This window comes from Calidris pugnax, unplaced genomic scaffold, assembly GCF_001431845.1.
Source record: "Calidris pugnax isolate Ruff unplaced genomic scaffold, ASM143184v1 scaffold188, whole genome shotgun sequence".
Classification (NCBI taxonomy): Eukaryota; Metazoa; Chordata; class Aves; order Charadriiformes; family Scolopacidae; genus Calidris; species Calidris pugnax.
The window spans coordinates 1320333-1333214 of record NW_015091257.1 but is presented as its reverse complement, the minus strand read 5'-3'; the positions used below and the strand labels follow the sequence as shown (position 1 = coordinate 1333214).

At 38.7% G+C, this 12882-nt stretch overlaps 1 protein-coding gene across 2 annotated transcripts in view; it reads right to left on the bottom strand.

Moving 5' to 3' along the window:
• Positions 1-12882, bottom strand: part of CNGA3 (cyclic nucleotide gated channel alpha 3) — a 53763-nt gene that overhangs the window by 21816 nt on the left and 19065 nt on the right. For both annotated transcript variants that reach the window (XM_014960142.1, XM_014960141.1), the window contains exon 2: positions 6392-6523. In XM_014960142.1, the coding sequence (XP_014815628.1) occupies positions 6392-6492 (101 nt within the window). In that variant the 5' untranslated portion in view covers positions 6493-6523. The remainder of the gene's footprint in view (positions 1-6391; positions 6524-12882) is intronic.

Here is a 12882-nt window from a genome sequence, read left to right as displayed (position 1 = left end):
GGCTATGGTCACACATGGAAGACACTACAGCAGCCCAGTAGCACACAACTGCAGGCAGCAATTACAAAGGGAAGCTACATGGTGTGTCTGCCATCACCCATGAGCCACATTGTAAGACTACTTATTAGCACTGAAATAATTACCATTTGAGATAAAGAGATGAAATTTTAGCCTCATCTTTCAGTAATGGCATTTTAAATAGACCTCACTAGAACCTGGACTTTACCAGGGCTCACTCTAGATTTTCTTTTAAGACTCCTAGGGTTTTCTCTGTGATTTTCATTCTTTAGTATTCACTTTTACAAGATTTTGTCACATCCATTAAGGGTCACTTTTTTTGGACTTTACCAGGGCTCACTCTAGATTTTCTTTTAAGACTCCTAGGGTTTTCTCTGTGATTTTCATTCTTTAGTATTCACTTTTACAAGATTTTGTCACATCCATTAAGGATCACTTTTTTCTCCCTTTGTAATGCAAACAAGAACTCTCACATGAGTCTGTTAATCTGTATTGCCAGGAGAACATTGGTTATAATCATACTTGCAGCGTCTTCATAAGAACTGGCAACATTTTGAAAGCCCACAAAAGGAGAATTAGCAGCTCAATTTTGTGTGTACTCACAGCTGAGAAACTGACAAACAGAGAATTAAAACTTTATTATTCCTACACAAAGAAGTAAGCTAAAAAAGGGGTCCTCACAGTCCCAGAATTCTCAACTTTTTCACTGTTTTCTTCTTATCTTCTAATACGAAGACACCAACAGACACCGCTTGGTATTGAAAAACTTTTATAACCTAGTTTATATTGTGGATGCCAAAGTTAACATGGCGAATTCTCAACTTTTTCACTGTTTTCTTCTTCTCTTCTAATACAAAGACACCAACAGACACTGCTTGGTATTGAAAAACTTTTATAACCTCATTTATGTTGTGGATGCTGAAAATATTGTGGATGCCAAAGTTAACATGGTTTCTAGGGGAGAATGAACAAACTCATGGTACAGAAATCCATTACAGGTTACTAGATACGCAGAGCCTGCATTCAGCCCAAGACGTCTCCTGAGCTGGATGCTGGGAGATATTAGAGGAGAGTGTTTTGCAGACAATTGTAATTTGCCTGCTTTTTTTTTTTCTTTTTCCTGGACTATCTGCCTACAGTGCTGATGGAGAAAGGATACAGGACTAGTCAGTCTTTTAGAATGCACTTCTCTGGCTGGTTTTATGTCCTTTTATTCCTTTTTAAGGAAAAATACGTTTTGTGCAATCTTAAACAACAATAAACTCCAATAAATTGCTACTTCTGTTCTTACTTACCAATTATTACTAGTTTTGAGTCCTGAAAATACATTTTATAAAAGAAGATAGTGACAGTTCTTAGAAAATAATTTTAGGTGTCACAATTCAGATGTGAAAAAAAGATTGTATCTTGCAGAAATACATAGCCTTGCATGGAGGCTTAAGCCAGTATCTTTTATTTCGCATTTGGATGAATTAGACGTTTGTGTTCAATCAGTGACTCAGATGATGAGCAGTATCTCACTGAGTGCCAGTAACACACCTGCTTTTAGTGACTGTACATTAAGTATTGCTTAATATATTTGCAATATATTAAAATATATAAAAATATATTTGCTCCAAATACAGGTAATTAAATATAAGGGTCACAAAATAAAATAGTGAATAATAATAATACAGAAAACAAAGTCAACAAGGTTTAAAATACTTCAGGTATGCTTCCAAGTAGAACTTTAAAAAGAAAAAATATTGCCAGAGTGCATTCTTTGTAAGTCTAAGAAAACCCTACACAGAGGTCAGCCCCAGGAAACCAGGCCAGTCATACTTTTCCTGCAGTCTCAGAAGGAACTATTTTAATTTTATAAGCATACTGAAATACAATGAACACTATGTGATGTCCTATTTTGATATAACTGTGCTGGTTTATCAGTGAGAACAAGGGCCAAGCAGGAGTTAAAATTGTTATCCAAAATGCACTGTTAACTATCCTTCTTATTTCTTTTTTGTAAACTTTTTTTTTAGTCCCAGCCTCTTTTATTACTGACATTGCTGTGCTTGGGCATCTGCTGCGAACAGTTAACTATCCTTCTTATTTCTTTTTTGTAAACTTTTTTTTAGTCCCAGCCTCTTTTATTACTGACATTGCTGCGCTTGGGCGTCTGCTGCCAACTAATAAAAGGCTAAGAATTAAGAGCCCAGCTTTATTTTGAGTAAATGCCTAGGAAGGCAAAGCAGAATGGAGCAGAGAGAGCTTAGTGAGCTCTAAACAAGCTTGATCAGGCACTAAAAGCAATACCATTCTACCAGCTCCACTTACCAGCATAGACTCATACTTGCTAATTACATCACCTGTTAAGTGCTTCGTGTGCATCATCATCACCTCCATACTCCTCAGCAGTGTGGAAAGCTGTGTTCCACTGTCCCCACACAGTCTCATCATACTTTGTGCATCTGTAACACTAAGAGTTTTACCAACTGTCTGTCCTCTTGCTAGCAGTGGCTACTGAGCACGCAATGGCACCCTCTAAAACCCAATGTTTTCAATCCAGGGTATGGCTTTTGGTGTCTGGAGCCAGAAGCATTTGAAGACATGTTTTCATCTACGTGAAAGAAAATGGCACGCTCAGTGTGACCTGATCTGAACACCTTCCAATCTGATCCGGAGTCCCATAAAACAAATCAAACATTTCAAATTATGTAAATTGCTCTCTTGTCAGATTCTTACTAATACGTGATCAGACACACTCACTGAAAAATTTGTATTCTGTAGGGAAAAAAAAAAGGCAAAACTGAGGCTCAACTGCTGTAATCAAACTGGGCAGATTATGGACTCAACTAGAGAAATTTTGAAGTCTACATTTTTATTTTGGTTTCTTGGCTGTTTTTAAAACACAATTTTCTGATTACTCTATATATGCAGCAAGAATTTCTACAACTAGGTTTATGTTATAACTAAATATAATGATTTTTAAATAAATTCAGGTTCACCTTACAAAAAAGTTATAGATACGACGTGAAGAAAACTCAGGAAAATCAAAATCATTTTGTGGAATCTACTAAAGACCTTGCATTTCATTTTTACAAATACAGCTAATTCTTCAGTATATCTTCAACGGGATCAGAAAACAACATGCAAAGGACTCCTCCAGGTGCTTATGAAAGCACCTGTCCGATAATACACAGCAATCACAAACATACTTTAGATCACACAAATGCAAATCAAAAAGTAAAACTGAAATGAAATCTTCTTTCTATTATTATAAGTCCCTATTATAAAACTCATATAGTCATTCCCAACTTTCCTCAATCCTGTTCAGATACTACAAGAGGCCTTCTTTGTCAGCTGGCTTTATGACGATAAAGAGGGACAGTTACAGATGGGGCTTTTGATGTAGCACCTTCAATGCATGTGGCATAGTTTTACTTTATTTTTACGAAAACAGAGTCATTCCCATCTGGACTCCATAAACATGTTTGGTATCTGCAGCAAAATGGTAACCACTGCCATGACTATCCAAGAGTGTTATACGGTCTGAAATCAACCTGAGAAGAGAATATGCACTGTGTCAAGAAACAGAGAGCAGGCTACAAAGCAGAAACATCAGCAGATGATTGTGCCTCCTCAAGTTATGCTGAAAAATATTTCATTTCCACGGGGGTAGCAATGTCACTATATCTTAGAGAAAACTCATTGGCTCCATGCCTCTTCAGAACTATAAAACCCGATCTATTCCCATGCTTTCAAGGTACCTAGCAGAGTAAGCTCTGGGAAGGATATTTACATCACCAGCTGCTCTGTACCTGTCCCTTGCCTTGACTTAACTTGGCTTTAAATATGCACAAAGATCTTCAAGCAAACCCTAGAAGACCACTTGCACCTAAAATGCATGCAAATAATCCCGAATTTTCATTTAGTAGCAACTGTTTTGAACTTCTGATCAGTTAAACAGGAATTGCTGAACCCCTTTTGAGTAATGACTATGAGCCAGATTTCAAGGGCAGGATTTGGCTTCAGATGGCAGTGACCTAAATCAGGCTTTCTAATATAAGCTGAGTATCTAAGTTCCCATTATAGTCAATTGTCATCTTAGGGCTTGATTCAGTTGCCTCAATATAGGAGTCTAGTACCATTTGGAACACCTCAAAATACTTTATCTGACCTCTCTAGAGCGCACAGGTCTCACCTCTTATCCACTAGCCCCAGCTAAATGCTTCAGATACCCTACAGTATCTCAAATAGCTTTAGATGCCTATTTCAGGCAACTAAATACCTCTCATAATCAACACAGCCAAACGAGCCTGAAGAGCTACTCAACTTCAGGGTAAGCTGAACAGTTCCCTAAGCTCCACTGACTTCTTGTACTGGCTGCATCTCCACTGGTCACAGCAGGAACTTTAGACACCTGCTGACACCAAGACACTGACATCCAGATGTCTACAAGGCACATCTGAATCCTACTGCCAAATTTTAGGTGGCCAGACTGTGTCTATAAGCTAATGTGCTGCCTGTTCTATTCAAGCTGTTTCTATACAGGGCTGGATTTTCAAAATGAAGACTCATTTGTTATTTTTTGTTTTGTTGATTTTTTTTTAACTAAATGGACCAACTTTATAGCACGCTGTACTATAAGAATATGGGCACATGAATCACCTACTCCAGCATAATTGAGAATGACAGTTTAAAGATCACCAGCAGCCTTCTGTTAACTATTTCAGTGAATGCTTTTCCTTGATAATACCTCATTGCACACCAGAAAAGGACTTAAGCACATCCTTAGCATTAAGCATAAATTTAACACCCACTGACTTTAATGAGAACTAAGTAATATGCTTAATTGCTTTGTTGAACTATAGCCAACTGGAATTGAAGGAAGACAAAGGCAAAGGAGAAATTATGCTACTCTAGATAACCTGGAGTTTTTTTTTAATGTTTACAGTTGTATATTTTGCTACAAGGTAAAGAAGGGCTAAAATTTTGTATGGGATCTATCTTTTGGTATCTTTTAATCTGAATTAAAACAATATGTATCAGAATTCTTTGAGTGGTATTATAAAGGTATTTTATGTACTTACCAGCAATCACTTCAGCAATCCAAAAGCCTTAAAAATGAGATCTCTTTTAGAGAGTGAGATTGTATGTTTTTACCCATATATGAACTCCTGCAATTAATGCTGATAACAGAAAACTTTCTTTCAAATAAATGGCTCTTCAAGACTCATCATCATGATGAAGTGCAATTGATATTTCAGTCCCTCTATCTATCATAAGCAAGTCATTGCCTCTGAAACTGCAGATGACTGCAGTGATTTAATTCTACCTTTAAACCTTTATAGCCACACTCTCACATCCCTGCCAGTAATTCCATTCCGTGAGCTGCCAATCACTGATACCCTCTACAAAAAGGACATTAAAAAAGGAAATGAAGAGGCTCATTTTGATCTGTATTTTCTCTGTTCCTGAGATATCACTGTAAATGGAGACCGAGGGACAGGGCTCTTGCAAATCTCCCTAAGGAGACAATGGCATAGTATAACTAAGTCAAACAAGCCATACTGAGCAGAATAAAAGCAGCTCCATCTTCACTAGTGTAGGTAACACCTACATGACAGAAGGTACGATGTAAGCAAAGCAGAAATAAAAAAAGAGGCTGATTCAAACAGGACAGGGATCACACCCATACTAGATGCTAGGGGCATGCCCTCCAAAAATAACATCGGCAGTCCTATCAGTCCAGCAGGATTTTGAGTGCTCTAGTCTGGATACACATTTGAACAGCAAGAGACAGTCTGACAAGGTCCACATAGTGGAGATGGTTGACTGTACCAAGCCAAAAGAACACCTTCTCCAGTCTGTACAGGTGCTATGGATCATCAGACTCTACCCTGCAGGCCCAGCAAGATTTGCCCAGATTAGACTAATGATTGGTATTGTGTATAATGTAAGTGCAAGCTCGCTTGCATATTTTAAACAAACACTTTGAAACTTTAAAATAAAAAAATTCCTGAAGCTTTTCACTGCATGGCACTTGGAGGACCCCTTTTTCTCCAAATCCAGAGACTCTGTGGGAAGCACAGATCCTGCTGTCTGCGTGGTGACTTGAGAAAGGGGTTTCTCCTTAATGAGTTGGTATAATTCCCACTGATGTGAAAAAACTGAGTTTATTTCTGAGGTAATGCAGATTCTGGTCCCAAAACTGCAAGCCATGACAATCTTTCTTTTGCTGTCTCTTCTGTACTTAGGATATATACCGTTAAGTCAGGTAAGTGCACTAGGTCAACAATATCATGATCTAACACTCCCATAATGCAGAGCTAGAGGAGTGCCACAAATCATGCAGCAATGTCTCCTCTTGACTGTGATGAAAGGAATATATTACCTGATACAGCCATTTTCAATCCTTTCAATATCTTCATCAGTAGTCCTGACAGACAGTCTGTGCATACCAGGGTAGGAGTGCTGGGTGTTGATTTTTGCCATTTTGCTTTACATATCAACATCTAAATGACAGCTGAAACAGAAAAAAAAAAAAAAATTGTGAAAAGCTGCAAAAGAAATGTGCTCAGTATTTAAAAATAGTGATTTATTAAAACAATAGAAGAACAAAAAGCAAATTCAACCATTTGAAGAATAGTCAGTGATATTTACACAATATGATACCCGTTTTATTTATTTTTTTGCACTAGACAGAAAAAAGTACTAGTAAACTAGTAACAAAGACAGTCCGTCAAAGAAAAGGGTTACATGACACTATATTCATTTTAGTCTCTGAGCTTTCTGAGTGCCTACACTGTCATAGCTATTATCCGTAGTGAAATTGCATTTAAAATCTCATTAAAAGGAGGCTACAGTTAGAAAGCCAATGAATAAAAGCTAGGTAATATATATGCTAGGACAACCCATTCCACTTTAAGTTGATCCCCTTGTGCTATTTTTATCTATTTTATGATCAAGTTTTTTATTCTGAAAATGCAGATAATTAATGAAATGTATCCCTTAGCTTAATATATGTCATGCATTAATTCTATATTATCTAAACTCTGCACTAAACACCTACTAGCATTTTTTCCATTTACTTCCATATGTCATTTTTATTACACTGCTTCAAGACAAGCTCTGTTAAAATATTTCACAGCCCAGCTCCTACAAGATTTAGGAAATTGACCAAAATTCCTTTCCAGGTTTGGCCTTCAGTGCCCTACCAAATTCATATCACAACTACTACCTGCAGAGCAGGTTTTAAAATTCAAGACAATTGTCTTAAAAATGAGGAACTGAAAGACTTTCAGTGAAAGCTTTGAATTTTGATTATTTTTTTTAAGTTTTGAAACTCCATTCATAAGCTCTTTTTGTTTCGGATATGACTAGAATTAAATTCTCTTGGGATCATTCAACTACATCAGACTATCTTCCCCTTTTCATCTGTAATCCTCAGTCTCACTGACCATACAACATTCAGCTTTAACAGCAAATGAGATACAGATCTTAGAGAAACTAACAATCTGCCCTGAATTATTCCTGAAGCAAAGCTCACAATCCATGACTAGGTCTATGTTATGCATCCAGTTTCTTAAAAACCGGATACCTGACTTACGCTCTACTCAACTCCCAGACAACTTTTTAAATTGTTTAATATATTTCAAAATATAAACTAGATTAACTTTTTTTTTTTTAATCCAGAAATAATGGTATGAGTCTACAAATAGCCCTTGGGCACCATTTAACAACTGAAAATCTGGTTAGTATTTCCCAATATTAATTTAACCTCAGTGCTGGTCAATTGTTGTTTAACTCTGGCTCACCTTAACCTGAGCCCTGTACGTACTGGTTAACTTAAACTTTACTGAGGGAAAAATGGTCATTTCTATTACACGCTGATATAAAAAAATAGAGGGATTTTTCAATCTGCTCTCAGATTCAAATGTTCTCTCAGAAAAACTCATTCCTAAAGTGCAGATAATTTATGCTAAAAACATAACTGTATATAAAAATGTTAACTGGAACAGTCTCACAACAGGAATCAATTTTGTCTGTTCAAAGAACATCTGCCAAATTCTTCATGTTTAGGTTAGTGTATATCAATTACAAATATCAACTAATATTAATACTTTTAAAACGATTCAGCCTTTGAGAGACATTGTTATCAATAAATTAGCCAGCCAAATGAACAGGTCTCAAAATAGGTATGATAGCAAAAATATCTCATCTCCAGGAAAATTTTTCATAAATCATTTTTTAGTTATAATCACTGCTTCCATTACATACTTTGTAACACAGAATTAGATAGATGACATACAATAGTGCTTCGGTGATTAGAACATTTACTTTGCTGCAACAGTGAGTATTACAGTAACTCCAATTTCTCATATATTAATTTGAACATAATTCAAGGTAAGAAAAAAAAATGTGGTTTTCCTTTTGTTATTACTGATTTCTTCAAAGTTCAGTTTACCAAAGTCTGCAAAAGTAGCCTAGGATTTACACTCTGTCTCACTGCCCAGGTTCCAAGACCTGAAGTTACGATGGGAGGCTACAAGGTAGTAGCCAGGGTCTCACAGCCACTTCGTTTAGAAACAGAGCAACGTGCTTCCTCCTGACAGAGAGTGATGTGCATACAGAAAGTAAGGCACAGCAGCAAATTACTTCTTTCTACTAATAGTTCCTCTTGCTGCCTGTTTCATTTCCACTACTTTGAGCTATACCGAGTCTCATAAAAGGTAACTTTAAGAGGGAAGTGGCACGAGCTGCTTGGATTTTACTGCCCTGCATAGACCCTGCTCTCCATTAAAGGTCAGCCAAAGAATTCATTGTTTTTTCAAATCACAATAGAACTCTCTATCACATTGCAGGAGGGAGGGAGGAGTTATCACTCTTCCACTGAACATACATTCCCCATGTACCCCCATTAAACTTCCACTTTAGTTCAAGGTCTTAAAAGCTTGATGGCAGTAAAAACAGAGTGATTCATAAGAGAAGTAACAAAGCATTAACTTTTTTCTAAGGATGCATTTCCAACACAAAGTTAGTACTGAGTTAAGATCTTGACTAGTTCTGCCAACTAACACAATAATAACCCTGTCATTAGGCTATCTACGACAATTCTTAAACAAAGGTCACCTGGTTTATAGTCTCCAACAAAATAAACAACTGTTAAAACAACAAAAGTATGAGATATTAAAAACCTTCTGAAATCTAGGGATAGCAACAACATGTAGTATGTCACTGAAAAAACACATTGCTTCTGAGCCTGGAAAGTAGTGAACAATGCCTTTCTATGTTTCAAAAACTGTAGGTGTGACGTATGGATTGTCAGACCTGTGATTTCTGCATCAGTTCCTGAAAGTTTGGTTAAAAACCATGAAGTACAGTATTTCTTTAAATTTCATGTCACTGAAAAAACACATTGCTTCTGAGCCTGGAAAGTAGTGAACAATGCCTTTCTATGTTTCAAAAACTGTAGGTGTGACGTATGGATTGTCAGACCTGTGATTTCTGCATCAGTTCCTGAAAGTTTGGTTAAAAACCATGAAGTACAGTATTTCTTTACATTTCAAACTGATATGGTTCCTCCAGATGTTACTGATCTCCTGAAATTAGTTGTCTGGCATTAGACACCGCTAGTAGATACTGGAATTAGATATTCCTAATCTCCTGGAATGGTTTGAGTATGCCAGTGGAGCACTGAATACAGGAAACAGTTGTATACCTTATTTAGCCTTCCAAAAGCTATGCCAATAAAGAAACAAACCAAGTCACAAGATATGAAACCAAAAACTATTTTGTATTAAAAACTAGCTTCTTAGAAGACAGAAAGAAAGAACAGGATTAAACAGTCACCCCTCACCACTGCAAAATGTTAAGAACTACGTTCCTCAGGGTTCCATAGGAAAACCTCTCATTAATGATGCTGACAAAAGGAAGGAGCAGTGATACAAGTTGATCTCAGGATGGCAAGAGGTACTATGAGCAAGAGAAACAAGAGAGGTGCGAGGAGCTTCAGGGTGACCCACATCAACTAGATCAATTTCCCAATTTGATGGCAAGTGATGTGCAATGTCAATGGTGGCAAATGGAAATCAATGAATAGAGGTGAAAAGCATGTAAACTACTACATTATATGCTTCTAAATTAACCACACGGTCTCAGAAAGGGAACCTGAACACTATATATGTTCAGCTCCGTGAAATGCCCTGCTCGGCACAGAGCGGGCTTGCTGACGCAATAGCTAACAAGGCGAAGGGATGTATACATGGAAAGTGTTAATGACATAAAGAGCATTAAAACTGCTCCCTGAAACAACAGGGCGGATTTACCTGGAACACTATTAGCCCTTCTCTTGAACAGAGAGATAGTGCAGAACAAAAGCATGGCAAGAATGATCAAGGACATAGAAAAGGACATAGAAAGAAAAAAAGGGGGTTTGCTTACTCTAGAAAGGCAAGGAATAAGAAACTATGAAATACAAAAAATTTGTAGGCAAAATTGGACCTCATTTCAGAGCCTTTACAATGATTTCAGCTGTAAAATCTAAATTCAATATACAGTGTAGTCTGAACCCTTATTCTGCACTAGACTGGAGGAAAGGAGGAGGGATAAATTTCACAGAAATACAACTCTACTATTAAGCAATAAAATACATTAATACGTTTTCGGAAGGAGGTAGGGAGAGTGGATGAAGATTCATTATTAAATTGTGCCACACATGCCCAGCTGTAGTAGAGAGGACAGAGGACAGGACAGTAATTTGGGTACAGCACAAGTGACGAGACCTGAAGTGACATGGTTTGGCCTTGCATGAAGCGCATAAAATTCTGACAAATTATTCATTATCTGATAAAGGAGAAATATTTGTTCCTTCTAGGCCTCCAAGGTTCTTAATGATAAATGGGTTTAATGGTCTAGGGAGGAGATCAGCATTTCAAAACTGGATGCGGAACCTGGCAAGCAACTGACCAGGGAGCAACTTCCAGTGAGCATGGAGCTACCGGGATCCAGCCTGCAGGAAAAAGCAGCACCCTAAAACTGCCACTAGAAGCTAGTGCTTACAAGGCAGTTTTAAGAACTAAGTATAGCTCAGCTTTGTATTTAAAAACACCGTTGTTAGAGTAGTGTGGTGGGTTTACCTTGGCTGGCCGCCAGACGCCCACCTAGCCGCTCTCTCACTCCCCCTCCTCAGCAGTCCAGTGGAAGAAAGGAAGATGAGAAAGCTCATGGGTTGAGATAAGGACAAGAAGATCACTGGGCATTCATCATTCCAGGCAAAACAGATTCGAATTTGGGAAAATTAATCTAATTTTTACCAATTAAAATAGAGTCGGATGGTGAGAAACAAAGACAAAAACACCTCCCCTCCTCTTTTTTCCCCATATTCAACTTCACTCCTACATTTGTAACTCTTCCACCTCTTCCACCCCACCCAGCAGCACAGGGGTGGGGAATGGGGGGTTGCGGTCAGTCCATAATGGTTCCTCTCTGCTGCTCCTTCCCATTCAACTGCTCCAGCACAGGCCCTTCCCACAGGAAGGACTGTAGTCCTTCACAAACTACTCCAATGTGGGCCCACTCCAGGGGCTGCAGTCCTTCAGGATAAACCTTCAGAAGCTGGTCCTCCATGGGCCACGGGTCCTGTCAGGAGAACCTGTTTCTGCATGGGCTCCTCTTTACTGGCTACCCTCCTACTTGTTGGAGCAGACCCAGAGGAGGGCCACAAAGATAATCAGAGGGTTGGAGCACCTCTCCTATGAAGACAGGCTGAGAGAGTTGGGGTTGTTCAAACTGGAGAAGAGGAAGCTCCGAGGAGACCTTATTGAGGCCTTTCAGTACTTGAAGGAGGCTTATAAGAAAGATGGGAACAAACCTTATAGCAGGGCCTGTTTTGATAGGACAAGGTGTAATGGCTTTAAACTAAAAGAGGGAAGATTTAGACTAGATAGAAAGGAGAAAATTTTTACAATGAGGGTGATGAGACACTGGAACAGGTTGCCCAGAGAGGTGGTAGATGCCCCATCCCTGGAAACATTCAAGGTCAAGTTGGACAGGGCTCAGAGCAACCTGATATAGTTGAAGATGTCCCTGCACATTGCAGAGGGGTTGGACCAGATGACCATTAAAGGTTCTTTCCAGCCCAAACTATTCTATGATTCTATGATCTATTTGTTCCACTGTGTAAATCTGCTCCAGCATGGTCCTCTCCATGAGCTGCAGGAGAATCTCTGCTACAGTGCCTGGAACACCACCTCCCCTCCTTCTTCTCTGACCTTGGTGTCTGCAGAGCAGTTTCTCACACCTTTTTTTTCCCCCTCAGTCCTCACACACTACTTGTGTGGTGTTGTACCCTTTCTTAAATACGTTTTCCCCAAGGTGTGACCACCTTGGCTGAGGGTCTCAGCCGAGCCTGCAGTGGGTCCACTGGAGCCAGCTGGAACCAGCTGTGTCCAGCCTCTGGTCCCTACACCCCTTCACCAGTGCCTGGGCTCCCGCACCCAATGCAAGTAGGTATTTGCCTTTTATACAATCTCTGTTATCTTTGAAGTACACTCTCTGTTCTGAATATTTAAAGCTACTAATTACACTGAGGGTAAAACTTGATTGCCTAAAGGCTGACAGGTCTGGTAAATCCACGTGGGGCACTTAAAACAGATAGTTAGCTCACAAGCGAGTTAACGAGAAAGAGAGAGAGAGAGACAGATAGATAGTTCTCTGAGCCTGAATCAAGTTACCCAGTTTTAGGCAACCAAATTGGAGAGTGGACCCTGAAAGTATCCTTCTGGTTTTTTTAATTTTCTACAACTTAGTGACTTACCCTTAAGCACTTTAAGCATAGTAAAACTATGGAAAACAAAAACTGCCTCAGGTTGAAGACTTTTCCAG